At 34.0% G+C, this 25732-nt stretch overlaps 1 protein-coding gene across 1 annotated transcript in view; it reads right to left on the bottom strand.

The window, feature by feature from the left end:
- The window catches only part of bmp1a (bone morphogenetic protein 1a), a 91486-nt gene that overhangs the window by 8951 nt on the left and 56803 nt on the right, over nucleotides 1-25732 (bottom strand). Inside the window, exons 7-18 of the mRNA XM_051117661.1 lie at nucleotides 24045-24169; nucleotides 19069-19184; nucleotides 16942-17044; nucleotides 16728-16844; nucleotides 16375-16520; nucleotides 15535-15730; nucleotides 15154-15279; nucleotides 9146-9306; nucleotides 6499-6679; nucleotides 4110-4235; nucleotides 2798-2925; nucleotides 827-1040 (exon numbers count right to left, since the gene is read on the bottom strand). Of these exons, the coding sequence (XP_050973618.1) occupies nucleotides 827-1040; nucleotides 2798-2925; nucleotides 4110-4235; nucleotides 6499-6679; nucleotides 9146-9306; nucleotides 15154-15279; nucleotides 15535-15730; nucleotides 16375-16520; nucleotides 16728-16844; nucleotides 16942-17044; nucleotides 19069-19184; nucleotides 24045-24169 (1739 nt within the window). The remainder of the gene's footprint in view (nucleotides 1-826; nucleotides 1041-2797; nucleotides 2926-4109; nucleotides 4236-6498; nucleotides 6680-9145; nucleotides 9307-15153; nucleotides 15280-15534; nucleotides 15731-16374; nucleotides 16521-16727; nucleotides 16845-16941; nucleotides 17045-19068; nucleotides 19185-24044; nucleotides 24170-25732) is intronic.

Genomic DNA, 25732 nt, shown 5'->3' with positions numbered 1-25732 from the left:
ACCATTTGGCCCTTATCAAACTCACTCAAATCCTTATGCTTGCCCATTTTTCCTGCTTCTAACACATCAACTTTGAGGACAAAATGTTCACTTGCTGCCTAATATATCCCACCCACTAACAGGTGTTGTGATAAAGATAATCAGTGTTATTTACTTCAGCTGTCAGTGGTCATAATGTTATGCCTGATTGGTGTATACACAGGGAAACAAATAAAATATTTACATTTTATGCTTTAATTAGTAGCTTTTTATTCAACTCACAAAAGTCCTCCAGTTCCCTCAGGAACCCATTTGGGTAAAACTCTGCATTTACATAAAAATATAAAATGGATAGTTCTAGCTTTAAAATATAATGTAAGAATATATTAAACATATATTGTAATTGAATTGCACAAAGTTTACATAACCATGTTCAATCATCATGAATGTCCAAAAAGTAAAAAAAAAAAATTAACATTGAAAATATTTTAATATTGTAAATAGTTTAAAAATTGTTTCTTGGCAGCAAGAAAGCAATAAATAAATTAATGAAATGAATGAATGAATAGACATTTGGCTGATGAACTATACAGCTTAACGGAAAAATTGTTTAGTTCTTATTAAAAAAAAGCCTTTATTTATTTAACATTGGTGTCATATTGGTTGCACAGGCATATTAAAAAGCAATAAGCTATTTTAACAATGTGCTTCAGTGAATTTACCATGGCCTGTTGTTAATGACAAACAGATCACTGCACAGTTATTGTTTTGTAAGGTTGTATGATATGAAACATGTATATCCAATATTTAGAGGTACTGTACGTTTCATTCAGATGGACGTGCTCACCTGCAGTATGGGAAGCCTCGAAGCCTTTCTTCTGCACTGAGTTATCAGAGAAGAAGCGGATGAACATCTTGTTGCCAGTGGATATGATCGGTTGAGGTTTCTTGGTGCCGCAGTATCGTCCGAGGCTGGGTGCCTTCCCATCCCGACCGTCGTAAATCTCAATGTGGTCATAAGCACATTCCAGGTGAGGCTCCATGTCGATTTCATTGAAAGCCTGAAATATACCGCTTAGGTTAAGAACTGCAGAAACTCTAGATACTATAATAATGAACAGGGAAAGACTTTTTATGAAATTGGGTGACAATGTAGGATTGTCAAGCATGCGACAGTGGAGTGCAGTGAAGTGCAGTGGAATAAAAAAAAAAAAAAAAGTAAGGTCTAAAGATGTTTTTAAATTTAAACATTAACTTAAATGCTGTGTTTGTATGATGGTGTATCTTGCATGAGACGATCTAATGAGCATGTCCATCTCGTCATGTTTACACTGAAAAACTATGGAAAAGTAGTAAAGTGGAATGAAAAACGTTTTACTGTTGAGCACAAAAAGATATTTTGCATAATGCTGATAAGCAAACAGTTGACGATAGCCATTAACTTCCATAGTATTTTTTTCCCCATATTATGGAAGTCAACTGTTTGCTTACCAACATTCTTCAAATGTTGGTACTGTTACCATTAATTGTTTGGTTCATGTTGGTAACCAAAGATTTGACGGCAGCTATTGACTTCCATAGTATGGGAAAAAAAAATCCTATGGAAGTCAGTGGCTACCATCATCTGTTTGCTTACCAACTTACCAACATATATCCAATTTTCCACTCAGAAGAAGAAAGAAACTCATCCAGGTTTGGAATAAGTGGAGTAATTGATGTATAATAGTCAGAAATTAATGACAGACTTGTTATTCTTGGGTGAAACATCCCTTTAAATGCTGCCTAGGTAGGCAGCACACTAGGTGCTTAATTTAGCAAAAAAGCTATCAGGGTTTAGTCATTATCTAGTCTATAATATGTTGAGAAAGACAACAGAATATTGAGACAATGAGACAGTATTTGTGCACAAACAAGCACTTTTTTTAAAAAAATTCATTGCTTTCACCCTAGTAAAAAAGTAATAGATTTCAAATGCATTTATTTTATACTAAGTATAGTTCAAGTCTATTAACATATTTACTGACACATCGCTCGAGACCTACGGATATAGAAATTGTAATTAAACTTTATTTGGAGTACTACTTGTGCATAATGCACATTTCCTAATATTAAGCCTAAAATATGTTTTAATATCACTACTAATGAGGATTGTATAACATTGCTTAAATAATACCAGTCTTTTAATGCAACGTATTTAAAGTTTAAATAAAGTATACTTGCAATAGCTCCACTTTAGCACAATCAAGTATACTTAAGTATACCTTTAGTTAGACTTTAGTATTGTATTGTAAGTGTATTAAGTACAAAATTAGTTGTTCCAATTCAGCAGACTGTAAATATACCAGTTTAGTATACTAAAAGTACTACTGCAGGGTATTTTTTCTTAAGTACATAATATGTATATGTATTTGTAGTATACTTAGCATAAAATAAATGTATTTTAAATACACTTTAGAATATTTGTTTTTCATTAGGGCATGGATACTTAATCCTGATTGGTCAATTCTGCAGTCAATTGTTCTTGTATTATTTTAAATGTCCCAAACAACCCAATTTCCTATCTAGTTTCATGTCTCTTTCATCTTACAATATAATTTAAATTTACATAATTTTGTTTATGTATTTGTGAAATAGCCATGCCATAACTGAATAATGTACAGCCAGCTGGTCTTTTTTTTTGCAAAACATACCCCTTCAGGGTGACACAAAGTCCTCTTGCTTCACACTGCAGGGTTTTGTTTTGAACTAATGACCGTCTGGACTGCACATTACCCAACGCTGGTAAATATAGATGAACAGAGAATGTACTATTACATACTATTTTGATCCGATGTCCTGGGGTGGTGGAGAGAGCCCAGGTGCAGGCCTTCTTACTGGGGTATTTATCTGGCCAGTTGGGGCTGGTGATGGTCCCGCTCACGCTGTTCACAACGTGATCACAGCCGGCTGCAAGAGACACCAATAACACGTGACGTCCAACACTCGAATACACACACAAACAGCCTCACACTCTGGCTCATCATATGTGCAATGTTCAAACTCCAGACAACGAGAATCAGTGTTGTTTTTGGCAGGCAGATCCTTGCATTTCCTAACCTCCTCAAACATGGTTTTCTTTCGTTTCTCCCAAGCCCTGCCAGTCTCTTTCTATTTCTGCCCACAAGAGGAAGGCGTTCTCTAAAAATATCCAGACGCTAGTTAGTGTCAGTGAGCTGAAATCGATGGTGAAGGTTTCTGAGCAGTCGTGTACTAATAGGCGAAAAAAAACATCCAGTCTGCAGTTTGTTTCTGAGACAGAAAACACAATGGCCGTCCAGAAATATAGAATGTAATTCTGCTGGATTTTGTGAAACACTTGCAAAAACCTAACCTAAAGCAATTTCCAGGCGAAGAAATGTTTTTTTTTCTTAACATAGGCTAACTAATCTAGGGTTGTTTCTTTTTTTTATAAAATAGAGAGTTGCAGCTCTGATTGGAAACATATTCAAAGGAACATATTTATGGAAACCTGTGACCACAAATATATTCTATATCAAAAGTAAAGTGATTGTTCACTCAAAGATGACAATTCTATCAATATTTCCTCTCCTCATGTTGCTCGAAGCTCTCAAATCTCAAAATGTCATTGGATCTTGTGAACGTCATAATCGAATGTGCTGCAGTTTGAATGTGTGCAATAAAGAAGATTTGAGAGCTAAGATTACTTTTCAGTCTGCTCTTCACCAAACAATCATATTGCTTCAAAAGAAGCATGGATGGAGTCATATTGTCATGTTTATGGTACTTTTATTGTGCTTATTTGTTCTTTTTGAATTACATCTCTCTTCCGTTCTTTTATACATTATTCTCCTTTTGTTATTCTCCACAGAAGAGAACCATCATACAGGTTAGGAACAATATGGGGCTGAGTAAATGAAGACAATTTTCATTTTTGGATGAACTATCCCTTTCAATAAAAGCGTATTTTATTACTTATTGAACATTGATATATTGTATCATATTGCTACCAATTTTTATAACCATAACATGGTGATTTTAAGGGCGTTTACATGGCCTATCATGACCTATTGCTTCAAAAGAACACTGTCTCAGTGTATATTCACATAAAAGTGTGTGTGTGTGTTTCTCACCTTCCTTGCAGTCATGTTTGTTTTCATGCAGAACGAAGCCACTTCTGCACTGACAACTGTAGCTGCCAAAGGTGTTCACACATTCATGCTGACATCCGCCGTTCTCCTTAGAGCACTCGTCTTTATCTGCGTGACAAAACAAAAGCTCAGTTAAACACACTCAGGATTTTCCTTTTGTCCCCTAGGAAGATTTTTAAAAAAGTATTAAAAAGAACATTCTACTGTAACATGATAAGTTATAATAGCATTACACTTTTTATTGTGCTACTTTAATGGATTTTAAAATGTTGAAAATTTACAATTTACCAGAACATTACAATTTTGGGCTTCTCCTGATCTATTTATTTAACTTCTCTAAAATAACCAAATAGAAATAAGAAAATAAGAAAATTCTACTTGGCACTTTTTCATTACAACTTTTAAACAACCACCTATAAAAATGCATTTGGTTTGTGTAATTTGCACAATTTAAATTAAAAAAAGCACTACGCTTTTTTTTGCTATATTGTAAAGTCAAAAGTTTACATACACCTTACAGAGTCTGCAAAATGTTAATTACTTTACCAAAAAAAGAGGAATCATACAAAATGCATGTTATTTTTTATTTAGTACTGACCTGAGTAAGATATTTCACATAAAATACATTTAGATACAGCCCACAGGAGAAAATAGTAGTTGAATTTATAAAAATGACCTTGTTCAAAAGAGTACATAGGCTTGACTGAATAATGTGTTGTTACTTAAGTGATCCACAGCTGTGCTTTTTTTTTTTTTTTTGTTTAGTGATAGTTGTTTATGAGTCCTGAACAGTTAAACTTGGTTTCTGTTCTTTAGAAAAATCCTTCAGGTCCCACAAATTCTTTGGATTGTTAGTATTTCTGTGTATTTGACCCTTTCCAACAATGATTGTATGATTTTGATATCCGTCTTTTCACACTGAGGACAACTGAGAGACTCATATGCAACTGTTACAGAAGGTTCAAATGTTCACTGATGCATCAGAAGGAAATACAATACATTAAGAGCCAGGGGTGAAAACTTTCTGAATTTAAAAATCAGGGTAAATGCAAGTTATTTTGTCTTCTGGGAAACATATAAGTATCTTCTGTAGCTTCTGAAGGGCAGTACTAAATGAAAAATAATATTATATTTAGGCAAAATAAGAAAGATGTACACATCTTCATTCTGTTCAAAACTTTTTACCCTCTGGCTCTTAATGCATCGTGTTTTCTTCTGGAAAGGATTTTTCTGAAGAACAGCTGCAGTTTAACTGTTCAGGACAAACAAAGGACTCATGAACAACTATCACTAAACAAAAAACAACAACAAAAACACAGCTGTGGCTCATTCAGGTACCAACACAGTATTAAGAATCAAGCGTATGTAAACTTTTGAATGGGGTCATTTTTATAAATTCAACTATTATTTTTTCTTGTGAACTACATGTAAACATCTTTTATGTGAAATATCTTATTCAGGTCAGTACTAAATGAAAAATAACATGCATTTTGTATGATCCCTCTTATTTTGGTAAAATAATTAACATTTTGCAGATTCTGCAAGGTGTATGTAAACTTTTGACTTCATATATGTGACCCTGGACCACAAAACCAGTCATGAGGTTTTTTGAAATTGTGATTTATACATCATCTGAAAGCTGAATAAATAAGCTTTTCATTGATGTAAGGAATATATATATATATATATATATATATATGCAATTAATCTCAAAAAGTTTTTCTCCAAAAAAGTGAAAAATCATGTAATTTCCATCACACATAATATTAAAAACCCACATTACACATACCAAAATGCTCTTTCAATAAAGGCTATGATCAGTTTTTCAGTTTTTTTCAGGTCATGCTACACAGTCAAACCAAGATTTATTCAGAAACTTTCAACATTTCTTACATTATCACAGTTTATTCAGTATAGTTTAGAAAATGGTAACAAAATATGACAAGTTAAACTGTGTCAGAACAAATTAATCTTGATAATGTCAAATAACTTTGACAGACAACAGACAACTGTTGACAATATTTACACAACTATCAATACTTTGTTGACCAATTACCAAGCAATGCTTAATTTTGTTCAGTTTATAACACTTAAGCAAAACATGGTCAGGTCAAAGTGTCTGAATAATTTTTGTTCTACTGGTAGTCCATTGTATGAAGAATTTTGGGGTATAATATGTCACAGTTCACTTTATTTTGCTCTCCTTACTTACATAAACAATAGTGTCCTGCACCCACTAGTAAAAAAAATATCAAAAATTATATCTGGTGTCCCAATAATTTTTGGTTTGACTGTACATATGTTTAAGATAGTACATAAACATTTTGGTGGAGATTTTGCTTTTTTTTTTAATTTCACAGCACACACTCACCTGAGAAGAACTGTGCCTTAAAGCCTTTTTTAGAGACGGTGTTGTCAGATTTAAATTCAATGCGCATGTTGTTGTACTGAGAGGTGATGGCCTCCGGTTTCTCAGCTCCGCAGAATTTCCCATGCAGCCTGGAGTCAGCAGACAGACCGCTCCTCACCTCAACAAAGTCATACTTGCACACCTGCACAGGAGAGAGAGCAAACCTGAGTCATGAGTCAGCATCTACAGAAACCAGCATTTCACCTTTCAACCACTTTTAGTCAACAGCATCTTTCTTGTCCCAAAATACAGCATATGAGTATTTTAATAGTTTTAAAAATTGTTTTCTCTTATGCATGTATTATTAGTTAAGCATCTGATAGATCTAAAACGTAAACGTATGAATCAAAAATAGAGAGGAAAAAAGACTGTCACATTTGTTTTGAAGAGAAAATGGATGGATACTTCATTCAAGTGACACAAAATGCTCCATAATCGCAGTTTTTCACATAAGTGCTTGGCAACTTTTGACAATAATAGTCAAAGTAAAACAAACTGTACACTAGTTATCTGCAGCAAATGTTGTTTTTGGCAATCAATAAAGCCCAGGCCATTTTCACCTCTCTCTATTAAACCAGTTCCAGTACATTGAAGGAATGTTCCAGGTTCAATACGAGTTAAGCTCTACTGACAGTATTAACACAGACTATTTTGGCCAAAAAAAAAAACACAAATCATATTCACAGCACTATGCGCTTACAATGGAAGTCTATGTGGCATTCAAGAGGGCTTAAAAGCAGGAATGGGCGGCTTGTAGTCTAAAAGAAGCACTTGTATTCATTTTTACATACAAAATGTGTGTAAATTATGCTTTTAAAGGAGAAGTCCACTTCCAAAACAAAGATTCACATATAATGTACTCACCCCCTTGTCATCCAAGATGTTCGTGTTTCTTTAGTCACAAAGAAATTGTTTTTTGAGGAAAACATTTCAGCATTTGTCTCCATATAATGGACTGATATGGTGCCCCAATTTGAACTTCCAAAATTCAGTTTAAATGCGGCTTCAAACGATCACAAATGCGGTTGTAAACGATCCAAGCCAAGGAAGAAGGGTCTTATTTAGCGAAACGATCGGCTATTTTAATAAAAATAATACAATTTATATACTTTTTAATGTCAAACGCTTGTCTTGTCTTACTGTGCTTGGACTGTTTTTGTTCCGGTTCATGACAGTTAGTGTATGTCGAAAAACTCCCATCTCATGTTCTTCCTCAACTTCAAAATCATCTTATATCGCTGTTTTACCTTTTTTGTTAAGGGTGTTTGATCTTCTTTGCATGTCACTTTGCAAAGACTGGGTCGGTGCTTCTGCAGCGATGTAGGATGATTTTGAAATTGAGGGAGAAAATACAATTGGAGTTTTTCAACATACACTAACTGTCTTGAGCCAGAATACACAGAGTTCACGCAGAGCAAGACAAGATGAGTGTTTGAGATTAAAAAGTATTTAAATTGTATTTTTTAAATGAAAATAACCAATCGTTTCACTAGATAAGACTTCTTCTTTCTTCCTCGGCTGGGATCGTTTACAATCGCATTTGGGATTGTTTGAAGCTGCATTTAAACTGTATTTTGGAAGTTTAAACTCGGGGCACCATATCAGTCCATAATATGGAGAAAAATCCTGAAATGTTTTCCTCAAAAAACAATTTCTTTACGACTGAAGAAAGAAAGACATGAACATCTTGGATGACAAGGGGGTGAGTACATTATATGTGAATCTTTGTTTTGGAAGTGGACTTCTCCTTTAACAGTACATGAATGAATATCTGGTTAAATGATACCAACGCATCTCCTGTGGATGGAGTTTGCACCATGTAAACATTACTTTGCAAATAGTTACATAATGTTCATTTCTGGTATCCTTTCACATACTGTGCAAAAGTTATTTTAGTGCAGGTTCATTCATTATAGACTTTCAGTGCAAGTCCATTATTGTAAATCGATTCGTTTTGTGGTCATAATTAGTTTCTGTGGTAATTAGCAAGATGCCACTGATGCAGAACCTGTATGAACCCAAGACATCCCAAGCTTTAATTTATTCAGCAATTATATAGTACGCTATTAATGCAAAAGCTATAAAATGCTCAGGAAAGCTTGCAGCTGCTTTAAACACGGTTTAGCATGTTGCCTAATTTAGAGGACTAATAGCTATTTAAAGAACCCAGTCTGAGCCAGCAGGCTCATTTTCTTTCTCAAAATCACTCTTCTTATTTAGCGCTAATGTAATGACGTTGCTGTTATATTAAAGCAATATAACCGGCTTCTATTAAAGTTTGTGAAACTTAAAATAATGAAGTATAAAAAGACAGGCTGGAAGCCAGATGGCAACTCTTTAACTACCTGAGAGTTTGTGATAAGCATGCACAAAGCCAAAAAACTACTCTTCATCTACAAACAAAGGCTTGGCAAACAAATCATGAGTGCATTCGTCAGGTGAGCTGCACCAGGCAAAACCACCGTAAGCTATCAACAATGAACAAGTAAGAAAAAATGAAGGCAATTTGGGGAAGTCAATCCCTAAAGCCCTGTGGTGATTCACACCAATCAGGCTGAAATGAACCAGACAAACCCACCCCACGCTGAGGCAAAAACCTAGTGCTCACATCGTTCCCCTCAGTCTCAAAGACGTCGAAGAGTAGCGTGATGCGGTACTGCGTGGGCGCCACCAGCTGCCAGATGCAGTTCTTGTTGGGCGGATACTCTTTGGGCCAGCCTGGACTGGTGATGGACCCATTCAGCTTGGTGATGAAACCACCACAGGCAGCTGAGGAGAAGACAACAGAAAAGACAAATTATACTAATGCAATATGGAGATATACTTCAGCTCAAAGCTTCCTCCTCAGTCCACACACAACATTTATTAAAATGATCTGATTGCATATTTTCAGTAACAGCACAGGAGCATAAATCTTTGGAAGGTTAAAGTAGAAACAGATCTTTTGTTCCATATTGTGACATGCATGAGTGAACTGAATTATCAGAAAAGAAAAAATTGTAAGACTGGGTTTAAGCGATTAAATGTTTTGACAAGATATATCACCAAAGAAAGATCTGTCAAAAAAGGAACATGTGCATGGATGAATCATTCACAATAACCTCAAATAACATTAAATTTAGCAAACAGCATGATTTTTCCATCACACTTGGCTTGTTGTGAAATTCCCTTCACGTTCTCTTCATACACAGAGTTTATTATGTAGAACGCCGGTTGGTTGTTTTCTCTAAAATACTTTGCAACCTTTGCTTTAAACTTCATCTGAAGGATTTCGTGTGTTTATTTTGAGGTTTTGTGGATCAATCAAGAGTCGTTTGAAAAGAAATCAGGATGCATCAACAAGTTGACTTTTTTCCCTCTCTGATCTCTACCACTGTGTTTATATACTTAAAGCGATAAATGGATAGTTGACTCACAAATATTTCAGTCATCAAAAGATGGTGCTGGTGTCTAAACAACATCAAACCCTACTGACTTTAATTGTACCAAAACACTGAAACATTTTCCAAAATATGTTTCACAGAAGAAAGAAACTCAGGTTTGGAACTACATGAAGGTGAGCAATTTTCATTTTTGAGTCAACAATCCTGTTTTCACCACATGCACAGCAATTACCCAATCATAACAGAGGTTGTTTACACAGAGAAGTATTACACTGTAGGCAAATTAGCAAAAACAACCTGGATTAGTCTGGTTTAATTCTAACCCTGACTTTCACTGTCAGAAAAATTGTACTTTTGGCGGATCTTTTTACCTTCTTTACCCTTAAAGGGTGCAAATTAGTAGTTTAGAGTAGTAATATGTACCCTTAAGGTACTAATATGTCCTCTTATGGTACTATTATGCACTCTTTAGGGGTAAGGAAGGTACAAAGCATACTGTCCCAGTGAAAAGCTGTTGTACCCCCACAAGTAGGGCACGGACAGAATCGCGGAATCGGGTCATAAAAATGGAATTTACCATATAACGCGGAATGTAATGGAATTTGCCAAATTTTGGATGAATAGTTCAAAAGTAGGTCAGTACACTTAAATCAAAATGCAATATGGACTAGTGTCTGTGACTATTAAGCTGCAAAAAAAAACTATTTCAGTGTGAATCCTGCATGTTCTGCGTGTCTCTGTGTGAATGAATGGAGCAGACGCACGGTTCTACACACACACTGAAGTTCGCGTGACTCTCGCAGTGTTTTTTTTTTTTTTTTTTTTTTTTTTTTTTTAGCCTTCGCTGCCTCAATATATGAGTACATAAACAATCTCTAGAACAGCTCTGAGAGTCACTTCATGAGCATTTTACGGTTTCTTTTAAGAAAAATTATCTTAAAAGATTTATCATATCATATGCAAACAGAAACTTAAAGGAACTTAAACGACACAGCAACCCCTTAAAATAAAAGTTTGGTTTAACTTGAAAAAATTGTGACAGAAATATATTACTTAATGTAATAATACTACTGCTACTAACAAAATAATTAAAATATTATTTTTAACGGAATATTTACCAGAAAAAAATATTTACCAAAAATAAATGTAAGTAGTATTTCTGAAAATAACTTAAAATAAATAAATAAATAAATACTTATTTGGCCCATATACTTTAGATTATTAAAGTTTAATAAAACCATCCTCACATTAATGGGACACGTAGAAATAGGCAAAAATAAAACTGAATTTGATGGAAAAAAAAAATTTCATAGGAGCTTAAATTTAATTTTTTTTTTGCTAAACTTTTAATAAATTGCTGTTAAATTGTGTAAGTTGTAAGCTGTTAAATATTTGTTAGGACAAGACATTACATTGAGAAATCGTCTTTAAAGTTGTCCAAATTAAGTTCGTAGCAATGCATATTACTAATCCAAAATAAATTTTTGATATATTTATGCTAGGAAATTTACAAAATATCTTCACGGAACATGATCTTTACTTAATATCCTAATGATTTTTGGCATAAAAGAAAAATCAATAATTTTGACCCAAACTATGTCTTTTTGGTTATTGCTACAAATATACCCATGCTACTTAAGACTGGTTTTGTGGCCCAGGGTCACATATAAGGAAAAAAAAAAAAAAATTTGTGAAAGTATGCGTATGTATTTCAAGCACAACATGCCTAGATTACAAAGCGCTCTTAAACTTTCAATTTATCAAGCTGACCAGCTTGTGGTTTGTCAAAACTGGCACCTGCTACATACAGAATAACAAGAACAGTCCTGTTTTAATTAAAATACACAGGGAACAACCCCAGGCTTCATATCTAATCAAACACAAAGCAGAAAGACGGAGTAGTTTACTTTAGTGCGGCACGATCCAAATCACCGACCGGATCCCCTACAGCGATTTTCACCAAACACATGCGCATGGGTTGAGATGTTTCCATGGCTACCCGCATGAAGCCTTTGGACAGCCCTTGCCTTGAAGTTTTAGCTTTGTGTACATTTAAGCCCCATCCGTCTCTATTCCCACTGGACCATCATGCAACAAACCCTGTTCTGTGAAAAAGAGCGGCTCAGTCATTATGATAATGTCGGATTTATTGCTGATATGATGATAGCCACTGGGAAGCCGTGCTGGGCCAATCTTTCTTTTATCTAATGGAGAATCATTTTCCGATCGCTCCAGTCTGTCACGATTGAGCTGTTGAGTCATCTCAGTACATGTCTGAACAAACAGATTTTTGCTCAATATAGCAGCCGCAGGGTACGTGCTGTCCTAGCAACTGCCTCACGTATCCAGCCATTAGCTGACGATATAATAAGAGATGCTAGCTTTTAGACAACTCTTCACCTAAGAATGATTTGACCCTTAACCTGAACTGTATTTAAGCGCTTTTTGTGAGAAGAATATGATATAAACAGATTCAAACTTCAGTATGATTTCCAGCCACTCAGAAAACAGAGCAGCGCTTTGTAAGTGTCGTGCGGAGGAGGGTAAAGAAAGCCAGGCGAGCCTGCTGTCAATGCGAGGAAGGTGCTCATAACTTGCTGGCAGCCCCAAGCCAATAGCACAAAACAGATGTCGGCGGTATGTCAACAGTGCAAGCAGGAGTAGTAATTAAGACAGTGCAGTAGCACAGATTCTTCACTAGAGGCAGTGCTGGTAGGTGCACAAAACATGCACTCAGTATCAGATTCATATGCATAAGTAAGCCCTTTTTGTAAGGCTTGTTACCAGTGCTGGGTAGATTACTTACAAAATGTAACCTGTTACTTATTACAAATTACATGTTGAAAATTGTAATCAGTAATGTAAATAAGATTACTCATTTTAGGTAATGTATTCAGAATACTTTTGGATTACTTTTAGATTACTTTTGAAATGAATTTGACATATTTGAATGGGATTTTCTCTTAAAAAGGAGAATGAAATATATGACCATTAACTGACATCAGAAAACGTGATTATGTTGTAAAATTATTGAGATCATTTTTAGTTCATAGTTAGGTCAAGGGGGTTTGACTGACAAAACGTTTGGGAATCCCTGCATCATCAAAGTAAAGAAAAAATAGGGAGAATCAATAAATTATGAATCATTTACTGTCACTGTGTGAATAATTTGCAATCATAATCCATAAAAAGTAACTGCGATCTGATTATGAGCATTTAAAAATGTAATATAACCTTATTACAAGTACTTAATTTTTGGAATCTGATTACATAATCTAGATTACATGTAATTAGCAACTACCCAACACTGTCACTCAAAAAAGTGCAAAACTATCAAGTTAGAGAACCCTGATTAACCCGGCAAACATTGGTTTCAACCAATGGTGTGAGTTCAGGGCGGGGCTATCTGTTTCTTTAGCCAATAGAAGATAAGGGGAGTGTTTCCAGCTGCGAGCGATGACATTAGTGGCACAGAAATTTTCCCTTATAAGTTCAAGATGGGGCAGAAAATTACTTCCTGGGATCCTGAGGCCAGATTCATGAAACATTCTTGGGAACAAAATTCTTAACTGGTAAACTAAAGTAACTAACTAAAGTTAAGAATATTTACATTATATAGTGTATTATATGTAAGTATTACAACATAAGACTAGCTAGATAAAATACAAATTATTATTATTAGGAATCTGCACATAAATTTTGAAGACCATTGATTGATAATGTAAACAAAGATCTGTCAATTATGTGTAATGTGTATTTACTGAATTTTAAATTCAACAACAACAACAAAGAAAACTCAGCAAAATAGGGACCTTGTTATTAATTTCATAATTTCAGCAATTTTTGGCAGTCTGCAAGCAGCACATCTTGGCCTTTGAAATCATCAGCAAAACATTGGAAAGAACTGGCACCAGATAACACAAAAGCCTGTCACTACTTAAAAAAAAAACAAATGATGAAAATATGTGAGAACAAATTTTTTAGGATATGAACTTTAGTTACTTAGAAACGATCTTAATGGAGAAGTCCACTTCCAGAACAAAATTTACAGATAATGTACTCACCCCATTGTCATCCAAGATGTTCATGTCTTTCTTTCTTCGGTCTTAAAGGAAGGAAAACATTTCAGGATTTTTCTCCATATAATGGACTGATATGGTGTCCCGAGTTTGAACTTTCAAAATGCAGTTTAAACACGGCTTCAAACGATCCCAGCCGAGGAAGATTATGGTTATTTGGTTATTTTCATTAAAAAAATACAATATAAATACTTTTTATTCTTAAACGCTCGTCTTGTCTTACTCTCCCTGAACTCTGTGTATTCTGGTTCAAGACAGTTAGTGTATGTCGAAAAACTCTGATCATATTTTCTCCCTCAACTTCAAAAATCATTTCAAAATCATCCTACATCACTGCAGAAGTACCGACCCAGTCGATCAAACACCCTTAACAAAAAAGGTAAAATAGCGATATAGGATGATTTTAAAGTTGAGGGAGAACACGAGATGGGAGTTTTTCGACATACACTAACTGTCATGAACTGGAAAAAAACAGAGTAAGATAAGACAAGCATTTGACGTTAAAAAGTATATAAATTGTATTATTTTTTATGAAAATAACCAATCGTTTTGCTAGATAAGACCTTTTTTCCTCGGTTGGGATCATTTACAACCACATTTGGGATCGTTTGAAGCCGCATTTAAACTACATTTTGGAAGTTCAAAATCGGGGCACCATATCAGTCCATTATATGGAGAAACATCCTGAAATGTTTTCCTCAAAAAACAAAATTTCTTTACAACTGAAGAAAGAAAGACATGAACATCTTGGATGACAAGAGGGTGAGTACACCATCTGTAAATTTTTGTTCTGGAAGTGGACTTCTCCTTTAAAAAAATTTTGTGATTCGGCCTATGATCTTTAAAAACAGTGCTGTTTTTCTCTGCCCTTAACCTTTGCAATCTAAGACAAATCCACAGAAAAAAAAAACTGGTCCATTGACATTTCTGCCATTGGCATTATATATTTAAGTCTAAAACACAACATAGAATATAGGAACATCTGTGTAAAATGAATACGAAAAATTCCTTTATATTAACCTTTATATTCCTTTATATTAGAATACTGGGCTGCATTTTGACAGACTTTTCTGAGAGTGTGCAGCTTTCCCTTGATGCTGCCATAAACGCTTTAAATTTGGCCGTACCCAACACTGAACTATTCACATACTGACCTTCGCAACTCCGTTTGTCCGCCGCCAGTTCGTACCCAGGGTCACAGGCGCACTTGTAACTACCGAGTGTGTTGACACAGCGCTGTTCACAGCGACCGTTGTCGGGTCTGGAGCACTCATCCATTTCTGCAACAACAAGAGCATCAGAGCTTAATCAGTTACCGTACCTTAAAGGAACAATGGTTGTATCTGAGCAGATGTTTAGTGCTAATATAATGTCATCATTTTTTCATCATATTTGATCATTGGTCAAATATTTCATGTGCATTCCTAAATTAAAAAAATTCTAGCTACAAAGTAAAATTCTGAGCTATAACGCAAATAATCACACCTATATAATCTCCAGAGATCAAACCCAAGGTGAAACCATGTTCACCTCACCTTTGAAGAAATTTGCAGCGAATCCAGCCTTGTTGACAGAACCGTCAGACACAAACTTCATCCAGAGCTGGTTGGAACTGGATTTAATATCATCAGGTTTATCATAACCACAGAATCTGCCCAACAGTGGGCTGCTTTCTGAGTTCCCATCTCGAACCTCCAGGTAGTCGTACGCGCAGTTATCGTGCCTCTCGATCTTGGATTGAAAAGACAAAAGATAATGGAGAAAAAGGAAATGGAAAAACAAAACTTAAACCTGAAAGACCTGAAATGTATTTCTTTTCTTTCAATGCAAGACATGCCATTACATTTTGATAACAACCAGCTGTGACTGTAACCAACCTATTCATCAAGGTCTAGAACATCTTAAAAGAAAATCAAGTGAAAACAACACTGTATGTTTTTCCCCTTTTCTTGTACAGATCTACAACATCCCTTCTTTTCAAATACAAAGATCATGGAGAGATTTGGATTTATTTACACCAGCTGGTTAGAGTCAATAAAAACCAAACTCAGAGCCAATGCAATGACACGACAAAATTAGTCAGCCAGACAAATGACACAAGCATTAAAATAAAGCTACAATCAAAAGTGATTAAAAAAACTCACACAAAAAACTTCACAATCAAACTGCTCATATTTTAAGAAAATAACATATTACTAAGGCTAGTAACTGGGCACAGCCCTAGTCTGCTGAGGCATTTTTTAAATTTTTAATTAATGTTTATTTGTAGATATACACTGTCTTTACTTATTAAGGATACACTCTAACATTGTATCAGTGTATAAGAAATTTATTACATGCTTATAATGCAGTATTAAGAACTTTTTCAATCATACCTCAAAAGACTGGAAGGTAAGGCCTACATGGTAACCCTGAGCCACAGTGACCTTCCACACACACACTTTGTTAGGTCTGTAGTCATCTGGGTAATTCGGAGACTGAATTTGACCATTGTCTTTCTTCACTTCCCCACCGCAAATAGCTGCAAGATAATAGGTTATAGCGCGAACATGACAGTAAAGCATGAAAATGACTTATGTGACAACAGAAACTACTAGATATTGTAAGGTGTTCAACCAACGGAAACCCTCACTAATTTATAGGTCAGCAATGTTTTTTTTACCATTTATTCAGCATCCACCACATTTTATAATATTTGATAGTTGTTGATTTGTTTGATATCTGGTACCTTCATAAACAGCAGAGAAGCCTTTTCCCACCCAGTTGCTGCTACTGCGAAACTCAATCCACAGGCGACTGTCTGTAGAGATGATTGGCTCAGGTAATTTATCCCCACAAAATCGACCTGCGTACAGAAACAAATAATTCAACATTAATTACCAAGCTTCACCTTGATTTTGTTTCATATTCTTCTTCTGAAATGTCAGGTGTTCATCTCAAACCTTTCAATGGTGCTTTCCTCCAATATCCATCTCTGATCTCCACATGATCATACCAGCACAAATGACTCCGGTATAAATCCATAGATGTAAAGTTCAGAATGATCTTAAGGGCAGAAGAAATGTAGTAAACTGTTACTGGAGGACAGTTGGAATCTGTGAATGTCTTAACTGTGCAAATGCAATAATTCCAAGGAGGATTTCAATTCTGTCTGAAATCCTCATTTTAGACAATGTTCAAACTCCAAAACTCTGTGGAAATATTCATTATTAATATTCATTAAGTCCTCAAAGTCCTCAATCTATTCTTTTTTAATTCAGATCATTTTGTAGGGTATAAATTACTCCACTGTAATCAGGATGTTTGTTTTAGAGTAAAACTATATAACAAGAACCATAAATATCCATATTTGACAGAATATTTTCTTCAATCAAGCCTTCAAAATGGTATTACACTGTGTATATATATATATATATATACACACTACCGTTCAAAAGTTTGGGGTCAGTACATTTTTATTGTTTCTTTTTCTTTTTTTTTTTTTTTTTTTTTTTTTTTTTTAAGAAATTAATACTTTTATTCACCAAGGATGTATTAAGTTAATAATTAAAAGTTTATTAAAAGTTAATAATAAATAATTTACATTGTTATAAAATATTTATATTTTGAATAAACACTGTACTTTTTAAACTTGTTATTCATGAAAAAATCCTGAAAAAAAAAAAAAAAAAAAAAAAATCACAGGTTCCAAAAAATATTCGGCAGCACAACTGTTGATATTATCCAACATTGATCATTCTAATAATAAATCAGCATATTAGAATGATTTCTGAAGGATCATGTGACACTTAAGACTGGAGTAACAGCTGATAGAAATTCAGCTTTTCATCACAGGAATAGTGTGTGTGTGTGTGTGTAAGTAAAATAGATAACATAATAACAATATATTTAAAAAAACATTTTATATACAAATGCTAGTCTTTCTACTTCAAAATTTCAAGTTTAATTTAACATGTTATTTGCAGTGTTGAGGAAAGCTACTTTTAGAAGTAATGCAATTACAATATTGCATTACTCCATAATAAAGTAACCATTTGCATTACTTAGTCACTCTTTATGGAAAGTAATGTGTTACAATATTGCATTACTCCATAATAAAGTAACCAGTTGCGTTACTTAGTTACTCTTCATGGAAAGTACTGCATTGCAATATTGCGTCACTCCACAATAAAGTAATCAGTTGCGTTACTTAGGTAATCTTCATGAAAAGTAATGCGTACAATATAGCGTTACTCCATAAAAAGTAATCCGTTGCGTTACTTAGTTACACTTCATGGAAAGCAATGCATTACAATATTGTGTTACTCCATAAAAACTAACCTGTTATGTTACTTAGTTCCTCTTCATGAAAAGTAATGCATGACAATATTGTGTTACACCATAAAAAAGTAACCCATTTTTTATTGAAAGTAATGCATCATGTTACTTTTGCGTTATTTTTTGTAACTTTTTTTGAGTTGGGATTGCTACTAGTAAAATAAATAAATAAATATAAAGTAAAATAAATAAGCCTCTGGCTGAAGGAAGTGCCTCTGCACCTCACTCCTAATGTCTCTCAACACAGGGACAGGTCAGTGAATAAATGGGAAAACAAAGTAACTAATTTTAAAAGAAATGTGTTACTTTAATTACTTGAAAAAGTAATCTGATTATGTAATTCATGTTACTTTTAATGTGTTACCCCAACACTGGTTATTTGCTGTTACTTTATTATTAATTGAGAAATTTCACTAGCGATTTCTGAGTAAAAATTGTTTAGACATCAATTATTTTCACTGTAATCTGCAACTGGAAAATGTAAATCTGGAAACGTAGTAGTGTATGTGAAAGACAGTTTGGTTTGTGTGAATCTCTGGAAAAAGATTTCAATAATGACTCAAAGAATCCGTGAATAAGTTTTCTAAACTGATTCATTGAAGAAAACGTTTAGGACAAACTGAGTAACCAAATGAACTTCCCAACTCTATGTTGGACCAATATAACAATTTACTCAATTCCATAAACAGTTTATAGGCCTAAAACTGTATCTCACAACAGCTAATCAGAGAGATTCATCAGAACTTCTTTACCTTTTCTCCTGGTGTGACTGAAATTCTCCATATGCAGTGCATATATGCTGAATAACCATTTGGAAAACCAGGAGAAGAGAGGTTCCCACTGCTCTCCTGCAAACTATCTCCACATCCTAAGAAAGACAGAAAGAAAGGTCATGAGCTGACAATGTTCAAGTAGAGTTAACAAGTGAACAGTTCATTACACATAAACAAGATGTGATCAGTTACACAAGGGCCCACAGAGACAGCACGCTGCCTGTGTATAAAACATTGCTGTGCGTCACAGAACACAACAAAGACAACAGACCACGAAAAAATCTGGATTGCCTTTCACAGTGTGCGCCTTGAGCACTTTCATGTTGTGAAGCACATCTGCTTTTAATGTTACACACCTGCCTAATATTCACAGCAAAGAGCGAGAGAAGGGAATAAAAGTGATGCAAAATTCAAACCAAAAGAGTTTTCATTTATATGCATGCAATTAAAATGAAACAGTTCGCAGGCAGCATATTGTATTAAATGTGCTGGGTAATTAAACGCTCTGGTGGTCACTGTGAAAATATACATGGCAAACTAGCACTGCTTCATTAAATGTCAAAATATCAGCAATTTCATAACATTTTCATAAAACACAACATATGTAATGGTTAATGTACAGCCCGCTTTACGCTGGGGTCCTGATTACCCTTCCAGCTCATTATTTTGTGATAATGCGCAGCTGATGGTACATTATCCTGCTTATTACTTGACTACTTACTATCTAACTAACCAGCTAACTAAATAAATAAATAGACATGAAACATTAGTCTGCCCTTGTATAATTATCTAAAATAAAATAAAATAAAATAAATTTTTTAAATCCTCATTTTAGACAAATATTTCAATTCTCCATAAAAAAGCAACTAACCGCATTACATAATTATGCTTAATGGAAAGTACTGCATTACAGCATTGTGTTATGTCATAAAAAGTAACCATTTGCGTTACTTAGTTAGTTTTTATGGAAAGTAATGTGTTGCAATATTGCATTACTCCATAATAAAGTAACCAGTTGCGTTACTTAGTTAATCTTCATAGAAAGTAAATCTGTTACAATATTGTGTACTCCATAATAAAGTAATCAGATGCCTGCCTTAGTTACTCTTCATAGAAAGTACTGCATTACAATATTGCATCACTTCATAATAAAGTAACCAGTTGCGTTACTTTGTTAGTCTTTATGGAAAGTAATGCGTTACAATATTGCATTGCTTATTGCATTGCTCCATAATAAAGTAACCAGCTGCGTTACTTAGTTACTCTTTATGGAAAGTAATGTGTTACAATATTGCATTACTTCATAATAAAGTAACCAGTTGTGTTACTTAGTTACTCTTTATGGAAAGTAATGTGTTACAATATTGCATTATTTCATAATAAAGTAACCAGCTGCGTTACTTAGTTACTCTTCATAGAAAGTACTGCATTACAATATTGCATCACTTCATAATAAAGTAACCAGTTGCGTTACTTAGTTACTCTTTATGAAAAGTAATGTGTAACAATATTGCATTACTTCATAATAAAGTAACCAGTTGCGTTACTTAGTTACTCTTCATGGAAAGTAATGCATTACAATATTGCGTCACTTCACAATAAAGTAATCAGTTGTGTTACTTAGTTGCTCTTTATGGAAAGTAATGTGTTACAATATTGCATTACCCCATAATAAAGTAATCAGTTGCATTACTTAGTTACTCTTTATGGAACGTAATGTGTTACAATATTGTGCTACTCCATAATAAAGTAACCAGTTGCGTTACTCAGTTGCTCTTCATGCAAAGTAAATGCGTTACAATATTGCATTACTCCATAATAAAGTAATCAGATGCCTGCCTTAGTTACTCTTCATAGAAAGTACTGCATTACAATATTGCATCACTTCATAATAAAGTAACCAGTTGCGTTACTTTGTTAGTCTTTATGGAAAGTAATGCGTTACAATATTGCATTGCTTATTGCATTGCTCCATAATAAAGTAACCAGCTGCATTACTTAGTTACTCTTTATGGAAAGTAATGTGTTACAATATTGCATTACTTCATAATAAAGTAACCAGTTGTGTTACTTAGTTACTCTTTATGGAAAGTAATGTGTTACAATATTGCATTACCCCATAATAAAGTAATCAGTTGCATTACTTAGTTACTCTTCATGGAACGTAATGTGTTACAATATTGTGCTACTCCATAATAAAGTAACCAGTTGCGTTACTCAGTTGCTCTTCATGCAAAGTAAATGCGTTACAATATTGCATTACTCCATAATAAAGTAATCAGATGCCTGCCTTAGTTACTCTTCATAGAAAGTACTGCATTACAATATTGCATCACTTCATAATAAAGTAACCAGTTGCGTTACTTTGTTAGTCTTTATGGAAAGTAATGCGTTACAATATTGCATTGCTTATTGCATTGCTCCATAATAAAGTAACCAGCTGCATTACTTAGTTACTCTTTATGGAAAGTAATGTGTTACAATATTGCATTACTTCATAATAAAGTAACCAGTTGCGTTACTTAGTTACTCTTTATGGAAAGTAATGCGTTACAATATTGTGCTGCTTATTGCGTTGCTCCATAATAAAGTAGCCAGATGCCTTAGTTACTCTTCATAGAAAGTAAATTTGTTTCTCCTTTACTTCACGCATGAGTTTTCAGTCATGTAAAACTAGAGTAGCAGAGATTCGCCAGGCCAAGTGTGGATTGGGTTCAGTGTTTAGAACCATTAACAAGCGGTCTGGCAAACCACAGAAAGTGACAGACACCGCAAGGAGTGCTGTGCAAAAGATCTGCCACACATACACCTTATTTTCCAGCATGTGATTTTCTGCATCCTACCCGCGCATACAACTACATCACATGTACAACACCACATGTGTTGACTGCACCTGACACAGGTTCCTCCTTAACAGACCTCAGTCAGAACTTCAAAAACTCATAACCATATGTGTAAAACGAGCAACAGCCCCAGCTGAGATTATTTATGGGTGGCTTTTTTAAAACTAAAGTCATGCTAAAGACAAATGTCTATATACACCCTCTTAAAAATCCCATTAAAGACCTACAATGTGTTTAGCAGAGTTTTAAATCTAATTTAAGACTTCTAAAGATCCTTTTTAGGACAGAATAAAATGAATATTGTAAGTCCATACAGAACAAATCTATACGGTCTCAAAATAAATCATGTCTCTCAGATACCTTTACTAGATTAAACAGACTAGGGTACAAATTCAATTTCAGGCAAAACAGGGCAATTTACAATAAATAAAACATGTTTTATTCAATACATATGTACTGGCATTGGTTTATTTTTAATTATAGCAATTCATATGAAATAGAAGTCAGTAAAGAAAGATAATAAACAGATTATGGTGCTATTACTACTACTAGTAGTAGTACTCTGTATACTGAATGCATTAAATAGTGCTCTTACTCTTTCCTTATGGTGAAAGAAAAGCTACTCGAGTTTACAATCAATTAAATGCCAAATGCAGTTTATCATGTATCCAAAATACTAATAATTGCAGAAATGCAGTGGGACTCTTATTTTAAAAAGTCTGGCCTTTACTTCTTACAGCTGCTCATTCAAAACAACAACAAATTACAAATGTGAACGCCATAATGTAAACACTGTCATAATTCGTCAACAGCAGTCGTTAAGCATAAATCACCAATGTGGCTGCGTTTTTACTTCAAACTTGTTTTAATTATACTTAAAACCAATTTTAATTAAATAAATAAATAAATATGTATTTAAATCATAGCCTTTTGAAGCTTAATAATCAGATTAGAATGCATCACATCTCCTGTTCTTTATTATTTATTCTTTATTATTTTTTATTTAATTACACTGATTTATATTCAGTGTGCAATTAAAATGAAAGCACAGTTCACATGGGTAATTAAATGCTTTGGTAGTCATGATGGCAAACTAGCATTGCTTCATAATGTTTAGTCTGCCTTATTAATTAAATAGATTAATAAAATAAAATAACATTAAATAAATAAAATAAAATAATAACATTTAATTTTCTTACTTTTATTTAATACTCATTGATTTACTTTTTATGATCATAAATTTGATAAAAAAAAAAAACAAATTTAAGGCATTTTAAGAGCTTTTAAGTCCCTGTTGTTTGGACGTGTGTTTGCATTCACTCTCTGGCCTCTGTGTGTTTGAACTTCTCTGTAAAGTTTACATGAAAAATGTCCTGACCCCCCGGTACAGCGTTTAGTTGCTGTATCCTAAAAACCCAGTGATCTCTCCTCTGTTTTATCAGGGAAAGAAGACAAATTACAAACTTCCTGTGCTTGACCAGTGTTTACTCTGCCTTCCTGAGCGCGGGAGTCAGGGAGACCGTCGCCAAGATCCCGCACCACATCAATTGTGCGTGCCACGTTATTTCCAGACAGCGTAATTGCGTCCCACCCAAAAACTTCAAAATTGGGGCATATGCTACTGAACAGTAAAACAGTAAAATGTGTTTTTCATGAGCATTTTTGTCTTGTTTTTCATTAGAAGTATCTGAACATTCTATAAACAAGCCAAATTCACTTGAAACATTTGTTTGAAAATGTATTTGTTAAAAATTACCATCACTAAATTTCCCATTGGTGGCAATTCTGCAAATAGTGCTTTTGGGTGCAATTAATTCATTTAATTACTTTTCTCTTGAAAAATAATTACTGTTTATGTAGTTTTAAGCATGTTTAGATAATTCTACTGGAAAACAAGACAAAACACTGACAGAGATCTTTTTTTTTTTTTGTCCAGACCTGAATACTTGTTAAGTTTGCTTACAGTTTCCAATGACCCAGATATTCTATCTTCACCATCTTTTACTCTTGTTGAGTCTGACAGGATACTTCTCCTTCTTTCTACAGAAGGATGTTGATGTGATAGTTTAGCCTTCTGTAATTCTGCATGGTTTGTGTGTGTAATTTTCTTACTTGGACACTTGTAAAGTTTGCGTGCCTGTGCGATATCTCCTTTGCTCAATCTGGTCCTCTGACCGATGGGCGGCCGAACTCCGTTCACATCATATCGGGGCAGAATGGTGTCCAAAAATATCCCTCTGCCAGAGAGAAAAAAAAAAAAAAAAAAAAAAAAAAAACATCACTTCAATCAAAATGAACAGATGCATAGAGACAAATCTGTCTTGTTATTTTAATCCCCATTCACTACTGTATCACTTGTTTCCAGGAATGTGAGACAAAATTCTCCACGCCCACACACAGACTCATGGGCAGTATAAACATCAATGTTATCTCACACTTTAAGATAGATACTGCAGTGGCAAGTTTCAGCAGATGTACAGAACGAGGCGGTTAGGACTCGACAGGCTGTCAAGTCATTTGTGGAGCAGACAACAATCCGAAGGGAATTCAAGCCAAGCTGTGTTATCCGTGAAAGCAGTCATGGAAGTTATGGCCTGTGGTTTGCCTGCTCTTCTGTTTTTGTTTTCTGTGTAACACTATGTACAGTCTTGTGTCTCAATATTGAAAGCCTTGCCTTGGTCTGCAAAAATGTAATGGCTCAGATTCAGCATTAGCATGTATTATTTATCCAGAGCTGCAGATGTCACAATCTGACAGAGTTTTATAAAGCAAAAACAGACAAATCTAATCCATATGTACATACATCAGCTACTGGTGTATAATAAGTTACTGTTCAAAGGCATTGATTATTAGCTACTGATTACATCTTCAACAGTGTAATTAGATTGTTCACTTATTGTTCAGTCATCGATACAGTACAGTACTGTCCAATTTTATGTAATCCAATTACACAAAATAAATTTTTTTTAAATGTTTTTTTAAACATGTTTCTTATGCTCATTAAGGCTGTATCTTTTTGATCAAAAATACAGAAATATTTTTGCAATTTTAAAATAACAATATGCGTTTACCATTTTAATATACGTTAAAATATAATTTATTCTTTTGACCAAAGCTGAATTTTCAGCATCATTACTCCAGTCTTTAGTGTCACATGGTCCTTCAGAAATCATTTTAATATGCTAATTTATAATCAATGTTGGAAACAGTTGTGCTGCTTAATATTTCTTAGGATCAGTGATACCTTTTTGAGGATTCTCTGATAAATAAAAAGTTAAGAAGAACAGTGTTTAGAAATAGAAATAGAAATTGTGTGTTACAATATACACTACTAATCAAAAGTCTGGGGTCAGTGAATTCTTTCTTTTTTTTTTTTAAGAAATTAAAAATAATAATAATAAATTAGCAAGGATGTGTTAAATGAATAAAAATTCATAGTAAATACTTATATTGTTAGAAAAGATTTCTATTTTTTATTCATCAAAGAATCAAGAAAAAAAAAAATTGTACCACAGGTTCCAAAAAATCTAAAATAAATCTTAAAAAAAGCATCACAACTGTTTCCAACATTGATAATACATCAGCATTAGAATGATTTCTGAAGGATCATGTGACTCAAGACTGCAGTAATAGCTGATGAAAATTCAGCACTGTGCCACATAAATAAATTATTTTTTAAAGTATAGGAATAGGAAACCAATATTAGAAATTGCTATGATATTTCACAACATTACTGTTTTTGTTTCTGTATTTTTGATCAATAAATAAAGGATAAATACATCCTTGATGAGCATAAGAGA

Source organism: Labeo rohita, chromosome 8 (genome assembly GCF_022985175.1).
Source record: "Labeo rohita strain BAU-BD-2019 chromosome 8, IGBB_LRoh.1.0, whole genome shotgun sequence".
In the NCBI taxonomy this organism is placed as follows: domain Eukaryota; kingdom Metazoa; phylum Chordata; class Actinopteri; order Cypriniformes; family Cyprinidae; genus Labeo; species Labeo rohita.
This window is presented reverse-complemented; position numbering and strand designations above follow the sequence as displayed.